The sequence below is a fragment of the Tinamus guttatus genome, unplaced genomic scaffold (genome assembly GCF_059628265.1).
Source record: "Tinamus guttatus ecotype Peru unplaced genomic scaffold, ASM5962826v1 Tinamus_guttatus_pri_ptg000038l, whole genome shotgun sequence".
NCBI classification, from domain to species: domain Eukaryota; kingdom Metazoa; phylum Chordata; class Aves; order Tinamiformes; family Tinamidae; genus Tinamus; species Tinamus guttatus.
Genome location: NW_028288572.1, coordinates 5,404,265 through 5,425,038, shown reverse-complemented (window position 1 = coordinate 5,425,038; position 20,774 = coordinate 5,404,265). Strand labels below are relative to the sequence as shown.

The 20,774-nt window shown below is 41.3% G+C and overlaps 1 protein-coding gene across 3 annotated transcripts in view; it reads right to left on the bottom strand.

Annotated features, from left to right (window-relative positions):
* The window catches only part of ASAP1 (ArfGAP with SH3 domain, ankyrin repeat and PH domain 1), a 153,215-nt gene that overhangs the window by 97,074 nt on the left and 35,367 nt on the right, over window positions 1-20,774 (bottom strand). For all 3 annotated transcript variants that reach the window (XM_088534972.1, XM_088534962.1, XM_088534982.1), the window contains exons 2-3: window positions 11,463-11,549; window positions 1,117-1,246 (exon numbers count right to left, since the gene is read on the bottom strand). In XM_088534972.1, the coding sequence (XP_088391098.1) occupies window positions 1,117-1,246; window positions 11,463-11,521 (189 nt within the window). In that variant the 5' untranslated portion in view covers window positions 11,522-11,549. The remainder of the gene's footprint in view (window positions 1-1,116; window positions 1,247-11,462; window positions 11,550-20,774) is intronic.

Sequence of the window (20,774 nt, the reverse complement as noted above, 5' to 3'; positions counted from 1 at the left end):
ATTGTAAAGCCAGTTGCCCAATCATTCTATCACTTAATAACATACTGCAAACAATAGCTCTACTGACATTTGGAAAACTCAAAAAAAATTCTACTAAGCAGACATCAACTATTTTCAATCCTACAAAATTTGATTTTTCTATCCTTAAGCCTGTCAGAAGGACGCCGTGGTTAATACTTTCTCATTGCGTACTTGCATACCAGATGTTTTGCTCACACCAACATATTCAGCAAAACTGAAAAAAAAAAAGTCTAAAACTAAAACAACAGGGTACTATATGAAACAAAAAAAGAAAATGAAACAAAAAAACTGTCTTCTTTCAGTACCCATTATGCTGGCACCTTCCATTAGGAACAGGGGAGGAGAAGAGCTACCCGCTGCCTTCTGCTCAAGTCCTTTGCATTACATTTCCTAATAACTGCTGACCTGACCCATAGGAAATCACCCTGATGCCTCACATAGGAAGCAATGGGCTGACATTTCATAAAGACCAGCTCTGTGAATTTACCCATTTTCACACTTGTTTTTCTCCAGAGTGAAGCCAGAGGAAGATTTAAGCGACACTAACAACAAACATAAAAAGAAAAAAAGACCTCGAGTCTTCAAGGTTGAGATGCCGAGACCAAATCCCCATCCCCGCCACACTATTTTGCTCGCTTTCCACCTAGTTTCATCCTGTGCTACTCTCTCGCCCCACACTCGCCACATTTCACAGGCCAAGTCCTTCTTCCCCGGCCGGTTCTGGCAGCCCAAGTCCTGCATCCCCTGGACACAAGGAGCGAGGAGGGGGAACCTCTGCTCCCCAACAACGTCCCGTTGTCACCTTCCTCCCCCCAGCATCAACACTCCTTGCACCAAAAGCACCCGGGGCAGCAACACGGACACTGAAGCTCAAGAAACCTTCACCATTTTAGGCACCAATATGAGGCAGGGAGCTCCTCACCGGACCAGAGTCCCGCAATTAAAAGAACGGGGCAGATGTAACCTCGCACCAGCACCTCCTGCTCCCTTGGCCCGGGGCGGGCAGCAGCACTGATGCTCTCCGGCCAAGACAAAATACTTAATAAATAATAAAAAAGGCGCGCTGGGGGGATGAATGCCGCCGGTTTCACGCACCTCTTCCAGCAGCGTGACGGTGTTGCGGCAGTTCTGCAGGCGGGTGGTGAAGCTGGACGTGGTGGGCGAGTTGTAGTCCTCGGTGGTCTCCGCGATGAACTCGGACACGCTGATCTGGTCCGGCATGATCCTGCCGCAGGGGAAAAACCAAGTGTGCGGAGGGGAAAATAATAATAATAATGAAAATGAAAAAATATTTTTTAAAAGGCCAAGGGGGGGGTGTCAGGAGGCAGCGGAGCCGCCGGGCGAGGCGGCGCCTTCCCCCCGCCCCGGTGTGAGGCGCAGCGGGGCCGGGCCCGCGCCGCAGCCTGGCCCCCTCGCAGCGGCCGCCAGCGCCGCACGGAGGGACGGAGGGAACGAGCGAAGGAGGGACGGACGGAGGGAGGGAGGGAGCGGCGGCCTCCACGCCCGCCGGCCCGGCCCCTTTCCCCACCCGCCGCCGAGGGCGGGGAGAGCGGCCGGCGCCGCCGGGAAGTTGGGCACTAACTTGTGCGCGCTCCGCCCGCGCCCCCCGGAGCGGGGCAGGAGGAGCAGGAGGATGAGGAGGGCGGCCCGGCAGTGGGCGGCTTCAGAAGGCAGGGGGGGCTCCCGCCGCAGCCGCAGCCGCCGCCGCGCGGGGACGGACACGCGCCGCCCGCCCGCGCCCGTTACGTGGGCCAGGGAGGAAGCGCTGTGCGCACGCGCGCCCGCTGCGCGCGCCCGCCTGCCCGCCCGCCGCCCCCCGCGCGCGCGCCCGCGGCGCCGCCCCCCTCCCCCGTGCGCCCCGCTGGGCCAGGCCGTGAGGCGGGGGGGAAGCGGCCTCCTCAGAACCGCCCCGTGACGGTTTCATTTTAAAACATATTTATTTTTTTCTTCCCCCACCGAAAGGGAGGCTGAAATTTCCCACCCAGCGGCGTTTCCAGCCCCCAGCTCTGCTCACTGGATAGAGCCAAATGCCAAGGGCAAGTTAGGACTTAGCTCGCTTTTCTTCTCCTTTTTTTAATGCCTATCTCAGTAAACTAAAGCCCTTCTGCCGTTTTCAAGCATTCACAGGCCCTCCACCTCCAAGCATTTTGCAATGTGAAGAATGAAGTTACTAAAACATCCCACAGCAACATCATCCCTGGTGAAGTCACCATATTCTTGCTCTCCATATACTTATGTGATGGTCATGAACTCCTGTTACTGCTCAGGAACATCACTGAAGCCCTAATCACTTTATTTTTATATATATATATATAGAGAGAGAGAGAGAGAGAGAATGTGTGTGTGTATACATACATATGTATTACTAATACTGTTTCTGGGCCCTTTTAAAGCAAATGGAAGAATGATACATTGCTACTGAAGTGGCCATATCGAACAGTTGGCCCCTGTGTCCTCTTACATCTCCCCAAACCAGTGGGAGCCTGAGGTGTTGCTTGTGGCAGCCCCGCTACCAGCTCGCCATCCTCTCAAAAGTCGTATTTCTGAATGAGCAAAAATACACTGTAAAAAAACAAATATTTTTCAGAAGTTGCCATCACACTGTTCTGCATGTGTGGACCTCTGTTACAATGTACTTAGGTTTTTAATTCGTATGTAAGTGTAATAAAGTGCCCGTACAACTTAGAAACAGTTCAAAATTTCAACAAAACACTGCAATTCTTGAGTAAGCATAAAGAGGAGATACCTAATTTATGTGTACCCGTAAAAATGATATCATCAGCAGGATTTGTGTGCAGATCTGCCAGCAAAAATAGGACCAATACTCGGGAGAAATGGTCCTGCCCGAACACACCCCTCCCTTTGCTTTCATTGCCCATTAGAAGCCCTCTGTACAGCCACATGATTTTTGCTGATTCACACAATCCATCTTTCCTGCCCCAAAATCCCGGGCTAATACTGATGAGCATTAAACGTCATGAGATTGTGAGAGGTAGAGTAGGCAAGAAAAGACAAGAAAAGAACTGTGTGGGAGTTGCACTGAAAGGTGGATGGGAAGGGAGAAAAATTGAAAGATTGAGAATGCAAAGAGAGTGGTAGGAAGAAAATCAATTGGAGATCGTGTCATAAAAGCAGTGGAGGAGGAAGAGATATAAAGAAGATAAAAATGGCTGACAATATCAAAAGGAACAGGGAAAGGGGAATAAAGAAGAACTGCTTTTTTGGCTTTTGGCCAGGAAAGAGACCTCAATAACGTTGAAAAGAACTTTTGCAGCACGTGTGGAAACTGGATTGGCGAGGGTCGAGGATACAGCCTTAGCTCCGACAGGAGCACTGCCGTCATCTCCTGTAATCATGTGCACGGTGCGATTCCCGAGTCAGACCTGTCATCCGTGTGGGAGCTACAGTATTAGCAGATTTCACGTGAGGCTAAATTCATCACGCTGCTGGCTAAACAGGTTTAATTGCCTGAGTAGTCTCACTGCTGAGGCTGAAACTGTTGGTCTCCAGGCTGAATTTACTGAGTTTAAGCACCAGTCTGTAGCTCGTACTTTGCCTGCTATCCTAAACAAATCCTTCCCCACAGGAGTGTGGGCAAGAAAGCTGGATATTCTGCTACAGAAATGGTTTCCTTAATACCCTTTAGGGAAATCCTAAGTTGCAAAGTTAAAGAGCATGCTCAGCAAAGAAAGGAAGGAGACAGACCTGGAAAATTGGAGCCGTGAAGACTGACAGAAATGAAGGTCAAGAATAACTTTACCTGAGCTTCCGCGCTGAGCTTGGGAAAAAAAGAAGTTCTTTTAAAGTGTACTTTTAAAGTAAAATTTTAAGTAAATAAATTAAATGAGCAGAGAAGAATACCAAGGAGGAGGGGAAAAAAAGAAAACAGGACAAGGCCCAAAGATGAAAAAGGCCTATTACTCTATTTTTTGCCAGTTCTTAGGTTGTTAACTTTACTACAGAGAACAGGGTGCTCACTTCTGCAGCTTTGAAGCTGCATTTGATCTTTTTTCTATACAAATGCTAGTACAGAAAATAACCCTGTGGGCACAGCTTCTTTAGGCTTAGATTTGCTCCACTTGAACTCACTGGAAGCAAGGATTAGTTACTTAATATGATGTTAATGCACAGTAAATTATGTTACTTGACTATAAAAATGTGCCTACATTTGAACCAGTCAAATTATGTAACTGTTTCAGGTATCTTTTTTCTGCTTTTCATATTTAACCAAGTTTCCTGTCTTGAATGTGAACGCTATCTGAGATTCAGCTCTAAATTTACAAGATGCACCTTTCTATAAATTGTCACTAACTGAAATCACTGTTTCACTTCACAAATGTCAAAGAATAGTCATCAGAGTGTGAAAGTTATATTTCACGGCGTCTGCTCTAACGATATCTTCGTCTATGATAGATGCTGGGGGAGGCAAAGCTGCAGCCCATGTGAGAGGTGCCAGTAGAAGTTTGGCTCGTTGCTGCTGATATCCTGGTGTGAAAAGCCTGTCCTTGTCCATCCTAGGACAAGCCAGCACAGGTGAGAAGGGTGCGAGCAGCCCTGGAGACTGAAATCTTTGTTGCTGATACCCTGCAGTCAAGGAAGTTGTGCTGTCCTGTTTTCCCACCCAGTGATTCACTCTACAAATCCCTGGCCTTTCTATTGAGATTGCCAACAGGAGAGCTAGCTACAGTTATAATTACCCTCTTGCAAGCTGATAATGTTTCTACAAAGTTAGTGATACTAACCATGCTTAGGGAGAGGTTAAGGAACATAGCAACAACAATAAAAATTACTAACATGGGCGTTCCTCAACAAACCGAATAGCAACTGTGGCATTTTTGATTTTATAGTACTCTAGTCATCTTATATTTAGACTGAGATCATGAGTTCATTCACGGCAGCCCAGCAGTAGTCATCAGGTGGTGATGAGCTCTGTCATCACTGCAGACTTTCAGACATTTCAAATATGTGCTAGAGTTGAAGAGCTGCATCGCGCTGGCCCCGCTCTCTATGTCAGCAGTGCAATTAACTGTTTAAACCACACGGTTGTGAGGCAGAGAGCAGGGTTACCTACCCCCATAGAGATAAGGAGTCAAGACAAAGGTTGTAGCCCAGCTGACTGAAAGACGCCTGTAATTTTGTCTATCAGGCAAAGTCAGCCCTTCAGGGTGCCAAGCGCCTCAGTCCACCTCAGCGCACATGGCAGATCGCCCGCTAGATACGATTATATCGCCCTCAAAGAGCTGCCCAGGGACCACCCTCAAGGCCCTGCTTGCCTGCTGCATAGATAGCAAGCTCCCAAACACACATTTCATCCAGGTGCGGCTGCTGCTTGTGCCTGGCAGCAAGGCTGCCCCGGGCCGCTGGCTCCGCGGAAGGCGCTGCCAGGCGTGCTGGGGCAAGGGCCTCGCGCCCTTCCCAGCCCTTCGGCACGGCGCGCAAGTGAGCCGAGAGGGAAACCACGCGCAGGGCCGCTGCGGAGATGGCGCTCCTTGATAAGCATGGACCTGGTCATTCTGGAACACCACGTAAAATGTGGGTTTTTTTCTAGTGAATTTTAAGACTCCTTTAAATTTTGCTCCTGGTAAGTATGAACGTGATGATGACATTTTCCACATACAGGGTTACGCTTACACTCGTTTCCTTTTTATTATTTCAAGTTTCCCATCCTGTTGTCTATTGCTGTTGATAGAAACATGGTAGGCCAGACACTAATGTTTAATTAAAACTTCTAATTGTTGCAATACGCCTTTGTGAGTAAACTGCCTAGCTGTTGTTAGGCTCCTTACCATCTTCCCAAACATGGAAAGTATCACCACCTCTCCAGCAGTGAATAGCAACATACCAAAATACATCAGGAAATTATCCCTACACGGGCTCTAAGGATGCTCTACTGATGTTGCAGCCAAGTTTGTGGTTTGGTGTTATGTTCATCCGTTTTAGCTAAATGCAGCAGTCAGCATTAGTTCCAGTGCTCTTCTCCATCTAAACTGTGGGATCACTGTGTGGTGTAAGGTAGCTGTGACGTTTGATCCCAGAAGTGAAGACATTTTATTGCTTGGTTTGAGATTCTTCAGGAGAAAACATACATATCTATGCGTACATTGCTGTTGTTGCATATTTATAAGTTTATTTTCAGATAAATTCAGATGCAATTAATGGATAGGGATCATTTTAATTTATGTCCATAAGTATTAGAATATCCACTAATATGTCTGAATATCAACTCTTCTCATTTGGGCTGAGTGTTGGGCTTCAGAGAATAAGGACCTCTCAAATCAAAAGCAATTTTAGGGTGAAATTCGCATTTTGGTTTTCTACTGTGCTAAAACTTAGTAAACTTCTTATGTTAATGAATCACAGGATCACAGAATCATAGGATGCTTAAGGTTGGAAGGGACCTCTAGAGATCAGCTAGTCCAACCCCCCTGCTCCAGCAGGGACACTTAGAACATGTGGCACAAGGTGGCATCCAGGCGGGTTTTGAAGATCTCCAGAGAAGGAGACTCCACAACCTCTCTTGGCAGCCTGTTCCAGGGCTCTGTCACCCTCACAGGAAAGAAGTTCTTCCTCATACGGAGATGGAACCTCCTGTGTCTTAATTTGTACCATGAAACCTCTGTAGTTCTGCTTTGAGCAACAACAAATAATTTAGGTGTGGACAAGCAACATCATCACTTTGTACTTTAGCTGGAAAAGGTTGGTCAGAAAATTTCATGTCCAGAAATAGTGGCCGGTTGGAGCACTGTCTTATCAGCTGACTGAACCATCAGCATGAAATGTAACAACTACATATTTTAACCTGCAGCATGTTTACACTCTTAATATCACATAAGTGCATGATGTACTTACAGGAAAAGGCAAAGTCTATTTTAAACACTGAAGCCTACATTGCACATTGTGACTGGTGCTAATTTGCTTGAACTTATATGGTAAACTGCAAACTGTTTTTGCTTAGAAAAGAAGGCTGTGGGATTTGGCATTTGCAAACAAATCTTTAGAATTGTTGTATTGTTGGAACAGATTAATCAGGTAAATTTTCAGTCAGAGAAAAGCAATCTCTTCTAGGTCATATAACTGTACATGCAGAAAACTGAAATCCAGCCCCGGCATAACTGAGTGACATTCTGTATGCTTAAGCTACAGGATCCAGCATTATGGCTTATGAAACACATGAGCTGCAACAACAATTTTTGTTGGTGCTATGTGACTGTTTTGAATACAAGAATCAGCTGATTTCAATTTTCATGCTGGCATCTCCAAGCATTTGTCTTCATTTGCTATTTAAAATTCAATAGGAAAACACAAGCAACTGTCTTAGAAGTTACAGCATTAGTTTACAAGCCTTTTAGACTAGCAAGGGGGACTTAAACAAAAGGTTCTTTCTGAATTCTTTCAATATTAATATGATAGCAAAAAGAGAACCCATTGTGTTCTCATTATAAATGATGTTTTGGTAACGTTAGGATCCTGTATTTTTAACACTGTGTGTGCCAAATGAAAAAGATGAAATCAAAACATCAGAAATATACAACTGGTGATATATTTTACATATTATTTACTTGAATATGCTGTGCAAGGAGCTTAAGTGAGGGATAGTTAAGCTCAGATAGGCATGTCATCTGAAAGCACAGTTAAAAAGAAAAGCACTGAAAATGGAGCACAGAGTTACACAAGATTAAGCTGACTAATTTGCTGATTCAGTTTTGCCTTTGTTTTTCAGTTTTGTCATGCAAGATCAAGAGTCATGCAGACAACCGCGCAATGGCATTCCAGGCTCCCAGGAACAACAACAAGCAACGGGCTGTGCTGAAACCTCTGTAACCACCAAAAGAAAAACAGAGAAAAACGTTAACTAGCAGCAAGAGGCAAGAGAGGGGTACTGTTGTTGTAGGTGTGCTGAATTTCACAGTTTTATTGCATGCAGGTTCTTTATTAATGATGCTCATTCAAGAAACCTTACTCTAGATCATAGGAAAAGATTCAGAACTCTTAAAATATCTACAGAAAATAAAAATTTGGCAGTATATTCTTCTAGAATGACCATATTTTAGAGAGTTGAGAGAGGTCACTCTCTTATGAAAGCTGCTTGCAGAGAAAACAGGTTCTGGATTTTGGAGTTTGGCAAAATTAGTCCTTGCTTGCAGTGCGAGTGTGAGACAGCTTGTTGCTGAGACAGTCACACGAGGAACTAGAACTAGAACATGGCCATAGATGCCATGCCAGTGAGGATGGAGACTGGCACAGTGGAAACTGTACGCTGGTTATCCTTGCTCTCCCAATCCTGACCAAGCTCCTGGAGGTTTTTTGGAAAGAGCAGGACAGACACACTTGGCAGGAAAGGGGAGAGTAAAGTGTGGGTTAGCATGTGGGGAGGTCATGCCATCACAAAGTACAAGAGGAAGACAACTGGTGTGCATTTGTTCTCTGTGGCAAAAACAAGAGCAATGTAAGTCCTTTCAAAGACAAAAAATAGTAGTAGTTGAACATATTTTTAGCATGAAAAATAGCAATGACTAAAATCAGAGAATGATATTGCAAAAATGAACATGTTGCAGGGCAGCTGGCATAGCAGTCTCTCCAAAGAAAAAGAAAAAAAAAGAAATAATGCCTCAACCTGCACTGCAAACATTTCAATATTTTCAGTTTCCCTCTGTGAACGATATGGCTACATCCTTATCCAAGCACAAATCCTAGTTCTACCTAAGCTGCTAAATGTAAATTGGTGGCAGCATACAGCTTGTCTGCAATGAAACTGGAGATTCAGGCCAAAACAAGCCTGGGAAGCAGTTTGAGAAATAAATAAAGGCTCTGTAGACCTACGATCAGGGTCCTTGTGTTGCCACTTACTGCTGAGAGATGGCATTTGATCACTATGTGTATCATTTCTCTGTCTGTGGAATGCAGACAGTTACATTTATTCTTCTGAGTAAAAGCGCACTGGGCTTCCCAGCTGAGTAGTGCTGTATTAGAACTAAGTATTTTTATTGTATGTTTTATTATCATAGTTTCAAAAAATAGCTGAAGGATAAGAAGGGCTCTCAGTCCAAACAGTTTCATCAGCATTTTATTGGATAAACAAAAAGGATTGGCAGGCAAAGAAAAGGACTGCTTTCTACCATTTTTTTGTAATATAAAGGAAAAAGATCTGTTTTTGTTGGTTTTTTTTTTTGTTCCTCTGCCATGAATTTATTAACATCAGAGCAGTATCTAGTGGCAGAAAAGGGACTGTGACTCCACTGTGCTAAACAGATAAATAAAAGTCATTTGTGGTTTTACACATGCTTTTCTAAGACAGAGTCCTGCAAATATGCACATGTATGGGCCTACTGAGTTGCAGCTCAAAAGCTGGTTTATAGTATTGACTGAACATACTGAGCTCTTCATTTCTTAATTTCCTAAATAGCATCTCGTTAGAGAAATGTTGGAAATAAATCTACATATGTTAGATATTATAAGAAAGGCCCTTGCAACCACTCAGCTTACTAGCACATCTGTGTTTCCTTTATATAAGCCTCTATTTTCAAGGGTTCGTAACATAAGTCAAAAATAATTATTGTCAACTTGAACTCAGCGTTGGAAATTTTCAGCTGCAGAGCAATGTCTTACTTTTTTAAGGAGATCAGTTTGTTTTGATGATGCATAAGCCCTGAAATAATTTAAGGCATACCTGTTTTAATACTCAAGGGCCTGCCATCAAACAAAATAGGCTTGATTTTAAAACTAAGTCGCTTGTCTCTTGTTTTAAAACTTGTCTCTTAATGTAGACATTTGATTGCCATAGTCATGGGGTTCTATTAAAACTGCAGAAGGCAGACAACCATCCAGGAGTTTTGGGGAACTGGTTTTGCCACAAGGATCTAGTCTCCACGGGGTTGGAGCTCACACTACGCTGAAGAGGGTGAAGAGGTTCAGAATTTCAGTGCAGAAGTCAGTCATTTCAGGCCTTTTTCCGAGTACTCATTTCTTTCTGCTTGTGCTCATCTTAGACCACTGAGAGATCTTTCTGCTTCCTAAGGTAGCCAGCCGGCCACTGACTGCAGTAAAGGGAATGAAGCTCGCGGGATTGTCTGCCCATCTATCCTGCCCCAGCGCTGTTTTTAACCTATCACCAATCCCACCAAATTTGAAGAAAGGCAAGAAAGGTGCCAAATTTCTTCAGCTACTACCTCCTCCCTCTTTGGGAAGATAAAAATAAGCAGAGGAAAGTGATATTTTTTTGTCCCCATGGGCAGGAAAGATGCCACCTCATCTTGTTCTTTATCAGGATAAATATAGGAGGAAGGGCCTATAAATGTCCCAATCATGGGAAAAGTTTCAGTGACAATTTGCAGCTCCCCAGATAACACAGTCAAGACACAGATTCATAGGAAACCAGGTTTTGTTTATGCCAGTGATATCACTATCACTTGTTTGCTTGTTGGTGGAAGAGAATCTGCAGAAAACCTGCAAGAAAATCTAGGAGGACTATGACATGAAAAAATAAGCCCTGTTTCAAAACCAAACAGAAATATCCAGCTTAATAGCTTCATACTTTTCAAAGGATGATTATTTGACTTCTGATCTCATGCTTATTTAGACATCATGGGCTTAAAAAGGAAAAATATGCATAGCCACGTGACAAAGTAAATACACCAAAGGAGGATATATTCAGTTTTCAGGAGATCAGCCCCAGTGATTGACCCTTTGGGCTCTGTGATCACCGCTGAGGGAAGACAGAAAGCTCAAAGTCGCACACTGCTGTGATCCTCAAGCAGAGAGCAGTGACCAGTGCCTCAGGTGCAAAGAAAACTTCAGCTTTAACTGTAAATGTTGTTGTTGCAGTGGGTTCGAGTCAGGCAGGCTAAACGTAGCCTCTTGTGGTTTAATGAAACACAGTAAAAACTTTAAAACAAGAGCACTCACCATTCAGAGGCTGAATAAACAAAAGCATATTTGGACAACTGTGCACTGTTCAGCATTTTACATCACACAAAGCACATCCCTCCTCTTTCAAGCCCCCGCACAAATCTTGCCATAGATTTTTCAGGCTCATCTCAGAGATTTGTGATTCTCAAAGTTAAAACAACATCAGTTACCAGATCTAGAGGAACTGAGAGGAGTTACAAAGTGTCCTTTTTTCCTCCTCATTGAACTTTGAAATCTATGAAAACAAAGCAGAATACTAGTGTTTGCTCCAGTACTTGCACAGGAAGCCAATATTTTGGAAAGGTTTACTGATGTATTGGATTTATTGATCCTTGCAAGGATAACTCAGTTAGGCCTTTCCTGAATGTCCAGAATGGCATTAAGCGCAGGAAATAAACACTGGCAGATATTGCAATGGGCAAAAACGATGTTTTTGGTGTTTCTTTTTTCACATTTTCTTCACAAATTTTAGTCTATATGCAAGGTTTGCTTTCTTATGCTATAAACCTGTTTTTTATATAGTTTTGTCTTCTTACCGATTCCATAATGAATCTCTTGAGGAAAAACTTGAGAGCCTGGAAGCTGAAGATCTCATGTCTCATCTGTCACAACCAGGAAACTACCTAGATAAGGAGAAAAAGTGAGGCGAGTAAATAAAATTGACAAAATTTATGGGATTGGAAAGGTCGCTTATCATAACAGCCTGAAACAATGTCCACAGACTATAAATTCTTCAATTTGTCATATATGTTACTTGTTTACTGCATTTGATACTGCGAGTTTCATTCTGCCAAACAGACCCATTAGAAATCTGCTGAGAATAACACCTTGTTAAAATTGCTACATGAGACTTTCTTTTAGCTGACTGGGAAAACTCTGTTCATAAAACTGAATGTGGCAACTATTCACTGAGCTGTATTATATGCAGAGCTGGTAACACTGCCTATTCAAGTTGTCTGACACTTCCCATTAGGAGCCCCTGTTTTCAGATATAACTTCAGTTTAAGCATTCAGGCTGAAAATTTCCATGTCAGATGTGCATCAAACTGATGTGCTTTGGAGGATGGAGACTTGAAAAATAGGACTTGAAAAATAAAGAGACTGGGAACAAGTGGCCAGATAGATAGAAACAAAATCTGTCGTAGAAGAAGGGAGTAGTTTCAGGCGAGACGGTCATAGCAGGACATAGACAAGTAACAACCCTCCAAGTATGTGAAGTACCACTGTGCTTAGGCCAGGTGATCCATTTCCATTTGAGCTAGCCACTTAATTGCATGAGGAAAAGTGACAATTCCATCAGGAAATGTGTATCTATCTCCTCTTCTATGAGTCTTTTTTTTTTTCCTTAACAGAGAAGTCTAGCTACTTCTGTTGACCTACTTCCCCAGAGACTGCTGCAGTTTGTTTATGGGTTTTGTCCTGTTTGTTTTATGTTTCCAAATTTGTCATGTGGGTCTGGAAGTCTGCCAGCCCTTAACATTAAAAATAACATAGAATAATCCCAGTCTCCAAAACATATGGCATTCAATTAAAATTGTGACATTTAAGTTTTTGGATGGGGTGTTACTGTCTTTCTTTTTTCCTTCTGTTTCTGAGCCTTTAGGATACTCTCAAGTGATGTTGTTAAGATCTCTTTTGTCATTAGGAGGATTAGAAATCTCTTTAACCAATGAAACAGCTTTCAGATTTTTATATACTGGATGTAAAGGAGGTGAGACTGGAGGTGTGCAACTTGTGAAGTGTATCCTTTGATATGAAGGCAACAATGCAAGAGGAGAAGTATTTACTTTCTACACTGAGTATAACACTTTAATATTATATTACGTGCAGGAAAGAAGTTTTAAAAGACAGTCTGGGCACTGTGTGCTTTTTATGGACCAAGAAAGGCCTCCATGAGCAGACAAGCAAATATCACAGTCTTACAAAAAAATCACAGTCACTTTCAACCCAGGATCTGCTCAACCCATGATATGTCAGCTTGCTGTTTAACATTACCGCATATCTGTTCCTTCTAGTGATATCCATCTCCTTAGGAACCAGTTGCCTTCATGATTATATGTTTATGTGATTCAAATCAAAACAATGTTAGTTAAAAGAAGAAAAACTAAAATGGCTCATTGCTTTCTAAATCAAATACTGACCCAGGTTCACAAGTAACTGTAATTTACATTAGATTACATTTTGATTTGCATTGGATTCAACTCCCTGTCCTGGTGACCTTGGACAAGTTGGACAGGCGACAAATTCCTCAGTCCTTGAGCCCACTCATTTAGTGGGTCTTTCAGAGCTAAAAACAGCGTTGAGGAAACCCTAGGCCAGGGACCTTTGCAGAATTTAGGTTGTGTCAAGGTGGCCTCTTGCCTTTCTGTTTGTCACCTGCAAAAAAGTAAAAAACAGTGCCCCCCAACTTCCCTGGCAATGTGAGGATCACGGTATCAAATTTATGTAAAGAGCTCACACATGACACTATGAGTGGGAACGAGGTGAGAATAGGAATATAAAAACCCAGAATGGATAAAGAACAATGAAAACCCAGGGAAACATGATTGCTTTTTTTACCTAGAGACTCCTACACCTAAAAAGTGAAAGACTGGATGGGGTTTAAGTAAGATAAAGAAGCCTAACGAAGAAACAATGACCTTAGGAGACACATTAAAGCTGGGTATCAGTTCATCAGATGTATTAATACAACAGCACATTCTATTAGTCCTCAGACAGGGAAAGTATTTATTTTCATGCCTGATTGTAAAAACATGTAATCATATTGAATTAATTGATATTAAGTGTTTTACTAAACCTAGCTCTTAACTAATAAGTATAATGAGTTGAATTCCCATATTTTTAACCTTTTGTAAATGGTAAAATGGCATAGAGTGGCCATGAATTCTCAAAAAAGAATATAGGAATTGCCAAGTATACTGAATAATAGTCAAGAAGAAAAGTCTATGCAGGGATTTTGTAGAAGAGAGGAGATCAGGAAATGTTTTTGCACTCTGTAGTTACCCACCTTTGATATTGCCTATACTCTGTGTGAATTCATGCATAAGTCATTTAATGGCCTATTTTGGTTTGCTTTTTCTTTTGGAGTTCTTTTTTTCCCCGCTTTTATATGTAATACACAACCTGAGCAATAACAATATAAGTACAGATTTTGCATTTCTAATGAATATTTTAGGACAAATATTAACTGGCTGTTTTCATGAGTGTTTGAACTGGAGTTAACCTAACTAGAAAAACTCAAACAAGCAGAAGTTAATACTGTTTCTACAGTCACTGATGTAGCAATAATAGTAGTTGTGCACCACATGCTGAAAATCAACTCCCTTTATGTCCAAACAATAGCGTGAATCACAGAATTCTGACCTTGATACACAAATGTGATCATGTAGTAATTATAGCTCTTGTGCTTTCTGTATAAACAGACTATTGCTGCTCTAAATGCTGTAGGGTACTACTTCATTCTGCAATTTACAGCAAATGACTGAGCTTTTATCTTTCAATAAGTTTTAACATAATATAGGTAGAAGAAAATCTTATTTCCTGCAAATAAAGAAATTAAGCTGTTTATTTGAACTATAGGGAATATACTTATGGTTGTTTCTAAATTCTACTAAAAGCATAGCTTAAAAATTTAAATATTATCTTCAAAATCAGTTTTTTCAAATGTCTTTGAAGCTATTTTCATGACCAAAACATAGGACTGAGTTTCTCAGTCCATGTCATAACTGACATGTTCTTGAACTATGTTGAGATTAAAGACAATATATTTAATTTTATGCCAAAATCTGTTGTAGCTTTGTTTTGTTTGTGTCTCTTTTGGTTTTGTCCAAACAGGATGTAACAAACATATGTTCTTCAGCTTCGCCCTAATCCATGACTTGGATAGCACTATCAGGATGTGTTCTATCATACTAGAGCAAAGCAGATCTGAAGATACTTGTGTGTGTGGACAAGTCACCTCAGACCTGATTTTAATAAATCCTAGGTAACAAGAGCTCCCCCATGACCTCATATGTTAGTTGTTCTCTCAGCACCATCAAAGGACTGGTATGCACATGGGCACTAGTTGAATACCTAAAGAAGGAAGAAAGTCATCATTGAATTCTACTAATGAGAACATTGCATAGATCTCATTGCTAAATAGTCTGTTTTACCCCAGATGTCCATGCATTGCTGTCAAGACAAGAGGATTGAATGGGTTTTCAGGTGTTAGTATGCTTGACCTTAAGGAATCCAAAAGCAAAATGGGTTGCGAAGTCACTGCCTGACCTGAGAGCTCAAGGCAAGGGAGGACAGCACTCATCAAAAGGCACGTCTGGTTGGTGGCCACCAGGACCAGATTCCATGCTCCGATGTGAATGACTTTCAGTTTCATCTCATCCTGTGTGAGTTTACATAACTTGCTGGATGCTCAGATGATCGCAGGCTGGCCAGCTGCTCTCTTCAGATTTTACAACTGCCTCGTTCAATTTCTACTTCTGTTTCCTCACAAATTGCTGATTAAAGTGTTGAATGGCACAGAGCCCAGAAGTGACCCAGGAGATATTACTGATATTCTTATGATGATAAGTCCCATTTATAGCAGTTTTTAAGAAATGTCAATTGCTCCATTTGTAATCTATGAAATAATTACATTGATGATTTTAGATAACTCCATTTTCTTAATCAAAATGCTGTTTGGTGCCAGAAGTTCTTCTATGAACTTTCATTCGTTCATATATTTTACACCAATAGTATTGATTAAAAAGCAAAAGAAAGAAAAAAAGACCCCAATAAATATCAAGAGAGTTTGCTTGAACCAAAATCTATTTTCCTTAATCCCATGGTGAATGGTCTGACTTACTTCACTTTTCTCTAATTCTTTATGAATAGCGGCTGGAATTAGCTATTCCAGTACTTTGTGCTGGATTGATGTCAACTTGAGAGGACTATTAATCCTCAAGTCATTCCATCAAACTTTTAAACTTTTTGGCAATGTATTACCTTTCTTCCATTCATCTAAATTAGCTTTAAAAAATCAGATAGTTCCTTGGACAGTGTTCTGACAAATAACAACCAATTAAAAATGAATCTAGCTTTAAGAGATGGCATTACAGTTAGAATGGAAATAGTTCTCTGCTCTCATCTTGTGATACCGTATTTCGGCTCTGCAAAGCACTGTAGAATACCTGGGCTGGACAGTCGAAATCTAGTTTTGGATTTTTTTCAATATGTTTGCTTCAAAACATGCTAAGACTTAACAGCTGTGCAGTATATTACGGCCGTACAGTGCTGTAACACACCTCTATAGAAGGTCAGGCAGTTAAACTGTACTTGTTTTGGTAGTCTTGCACAAAGGTGAATTTTCTTTAAGACTCAAATATATTGAAGAGATTACTGGAAATATTTAGACTGAGGAACTCCCCGGTGTGTGAGGACTGTCTTTTCTAAGAGTTTCGGTATGATGGTAGTGTGACTTACAATCTCCTTGGATCTACTTAAGAGTGACCCTTTTAACACTTCTTACAATATCCATCAGCTGTTTCTCTGGATCAGGGAAGAGTTTTCATTTTGCTGGAGGCAGCAGCAGCTAATCAGGTTGTCTGTTCCCTGCTTTAGAGCTCTGAAAAGCTGTCGTTGATCTTGTCAATGGTATTATTTTATATCTGATGACAAGGCTGCCATCGTAGGCCAAGATGCTAAGTTACTTGCAACCCCCCTCTGAGCTCTGTGAGGAGCTAATGAAACATCAGACTGTTTCCCGCCTTCTCTGTAAGGTTGGGCACTGTTTAATGATTTACTCTGGATGGAGGATATAGTGAAAGCCTGCACATGGTATATGGAGAAGAGGTTAATAGCATAACCTGAATGTTTCATAAAGTGCCCTTGTTATTTCCTCCACTCATTCTCGATGGCCTTTGTAGGCCAAATTCAACATTCATAATTTACTGAATGTATTGATAGGAAGGAGATACTATAGAAATTAGAGGCAACTAAACCTGGAGTAGCCGTGTTAAAGATAAACCCGGTTCTGCATGAAAAATCCAATGCATTTGAAATTTCCTTGTCCTTCCCACAGTGGCTTTTCTCCTCTGGGAGGGCAATTCCCAAGCAAAGGAAGCAGACACCTTTTCCTTCTGACTGGCATTCATTATTTAGACACTAACAAGGTCTCTCACGTTGTCCTTGTATCTGAACACCTGACAGAAGTTAATATTTTTTCCCTCTAAATGGATCATTGCTAATTCTCCTCCAGAGATGAGTCTCACGCAGACGGTCTGTGTGACGGCAGAGGCAGGAGCGAGACCCCGATGTGCTCATTTTCAGTCTGGTGTCTCAAACACAAAGCCAGGTTTTGATCACAGCAATGATTCCACAGCGCCCTGTGCCAGGCTGTCTTGTCTGGGTGCTGTTCTGCCCTTCAGACCGCTGCGGCGTTCATGCCTTCACCTTCGATGTGTGCCAAGCAGTACCACGCTCCTACTAAGGATCCCAGGGAAAATGTCACATCTTTTGGCTGGTATTACACAATTTGCCATTCTGTCCTTCAGAGTGCAGTGAAGTGTGGAATCGTCAAAGCATCTCTCCAGAATATCCAAAAATACAAGGGACACAGAAACACACGAAAGCAAGATGTCCGCAAATATCTTCTCCTTTTGCTCTTCACGTCTATCCCTGTACTGAGTCCCTGTTCCATGAACATTTACTCCACAGTGATACTAACTATAAAGTAAAATAAGATTAACTCTCAGTAAGTGACAGACAGAATCTTTAAAAATTGATCTGAACTCAGTCCATGTAAACAGGGTTCTTTCCATCCACGTTAGTGATCTCTGACTCAACTTTTAGACCGTAAAAATGGCACGTATCTGACAAAGTATCTTTGGCCTGTTCACCCTAGGCCCCCTTTATAGTTACTGATGATGCAGTCAATACAGTCAACTGAAACGAGGTTGCAACTCACTTCTTCCTATAAAAGTAGGTGTTTAAAACAGAGATACTAAAGCAGATACCTTTAAAGGTCATATGAATCACAGCCTAACCTGCCTTTTATTGCTACTGACTGCAAGAGAGAGCAGGGTGAGGAGCCTGGAGGTAGCCTCCTATCATGAGGGTGCTGAATTTCACCCTAAGTGTCTTGAGGTTGAGGCTTCAATATTTGCCATGGGCACATACAAGTTGTAGCTCTTATTCTCTATTCCAAGGAAGAAAAGAGAGAAAAGAAAGTTAAGAAATGAAACGATTAACGGATACTTCCAGGAAATTATACCTATTGGATGTACTACCACGGATGCTGCCATACTTGCCACTGGCAATCTAATGGGAAGTTATAATGACCTTAATTCTCTTGGATAAAAGAAGTTACACAAACACAATTCAATAAAATTATATGACATAATACAAATTTTACAAACTTGTATTAAGTTACTGAACTACATTAATAGCTCATTAAGCTATTAATTATTATTAATAAGCTTATTAATTCTGTAACTATTAAGCTATAAATTTGTTTTACAAACTTACAGTTTGTGATCTTGTAAATAACTAAATACAAACTTGTATGATGCAAGGAATGATACAGCTGAAAATAACCACTCCCCCCTTTTTTTTCCAGTTTTGTTTTCATTAGTTTCCTGATCAAGCTCGCTTGATGTACTTGCACTGCCTGTTTTGGTGGCAACAAGGATTTATCCTTAGACACAAGCAATTGAGCCACAGAGCTTTCAGGCAAGTGAGAACTGAGCTTGAGTTTCTCCAGGTCCTGATGCTATTTATAAATACTGAAAAGCTTGCACATTATCCTCACTAAATCTCTCCTATTGTTTAATAAGTCACTTCACAAAGAAAGTAATGTGGTTATTAGCTGGTTGAACTAATGACTGTCTAATATCCCAGCAAGTAATGGTGAGATGACTATTTGGGGCACACTCAGATGTGGTTGGCTCATGTTATATAAAATGGAGGTGTGAGTGATGGGAATCTTTAGACGTTTTTCCCCCCTGCAGCTGCACAGTGGAGCTGCCTGTTCACTGAATACTTGCCAAGTGTCAATGTTAAAAAAAGAGAAAAAGAAAGACAGAAAAAAGACAACTATTTCAAGGAACAATTATCTAAATGAGATGAACAAACCTGGGATGACTAAGCTCCCAGTCTCTGGAGAATTTGTTCTGAGCAGTTTGATGAATTTTAAAATGATACTGCATTCTGGATTTTAAAAACATAGCCTTGCAGTTCTTTTGATTTTAGGCAATTGTTGTTACGTCCATTTTTTACAAAAGGTAAAAACAAAGGGAAACTAAGTTAGTAAGGCGAAGAAACAACACCAAATGTTGCAGAACTGCCAGGGGTCTGATGCAAGGCTAGACTGCAGGTGTGTGACAAATTCAGCTTTGTACATGGTGAAATGGACCTTTTTAGCCATCATTTTATGGATGTTTCCCTTTGGGATCAGCAAATAAAATTAGCCCAAAACAAAAAGTTTTGCTATCTCTAACACTATCAGTGGTGATTTATGCAGCTTTGCTTTCCTTCCTCTGTTATTTCAATGATCTGAAACTTGAAAAAAAGGAGACATCTCTGATTAAAAAATAACAACAACAACAAAAAACGGGAGGAGGAAACTTCAGTCCCAGTCATCAGCTTATAGTTTTGAGCCTGTTTGCTCAGTGAATTGTGCTAGAAACATAAATATGTAAGTACTGGAGGATACAGCCATGAACAAATCTGGCACTGATGCATCAAGCGTAAGTGTTCAGCTTTAGGTGCCTCACCACCTGGGGGAATTCAAAAGCCTGAGTCAGCTGCCAGTGCTTCTGTTGCCCACATCAGAGAGGTTGGACACTTAAAAGCGGTCACAGAAGAAAGAACAGTGAGAAAGAGTCCAACCACCTATTGAAAAACACAAAAACTCTCAGACTGGACTTTATTCCCAATTTTCAGATGTTCAAAGGCACCTATCTTTGCGGCAGGCTTTTAATCATGCACCTGCTCCTGAAATTAGGAACCTGAAAGTCAGTCCTTACTACCTGGTAAAAATGTAATACCTCCTTTCATGTTTGAACAATCAATGGAATTGAGCGTGTTGTGGAGGCTCCATGCTCATTTCTTCGTGTCCATATCAGAAACTGGCTGGATATTTCTTTGAAGGATAGCTGCTTATGTTTCTTGTAAAAAGATATTTTCAGCTATCACATGGAAATACAAATGGGCTCAGGAACTATATAGAGGTCAAATCCTTTTTAAAATCTAACTGAGTTCTTGTGTTCAGTAGTATTTTGTGGCCGTTTGCTTCCCTGTAGACCCTACAACCCTTTCCTATGCGAAAAACAAAGCCAATTGGTAAACATTATGAATCTAACTTAGATTTTTCTAGGAAATATCTGATCAAATTTAATTCAGTAAGTCCTATTCGAATCACATCTCCAGACAAGTTTGGCTTTATATTTTATTGCACATTATGATTTACCACACAGCTCTATGCTGACTGTTACTTAAAGTACCATTTGCTTACATCCTCTTTTTCTAGATCTCCTGATCAAGGAAATAGTGCACAGATGCAAACAGAAGACAGACTATTATTCTTCTGAGAAAATGCTTCCCCAATTAAAAATAGTGCCTGTGAGGGAAATTATGTTCTTATAAATATAGCTTCTGCTTCTAAGAGAGATGATGTTAATAGGATAAATGAGGCCAAGTTTCTTTGCATCAAATGTGCTTTTTTCTTCAAAAAACAATACAACAATCAGCACAATTATTATTGCAGAAATATCCTGGGAGCCTACAAATGTTCAAATAGCACATATCAACCCTTTAGTCCCTAAAAGAACCTTCTCTGTTTAGTGCATTCCAGAATGAACCTATTTCCTTTG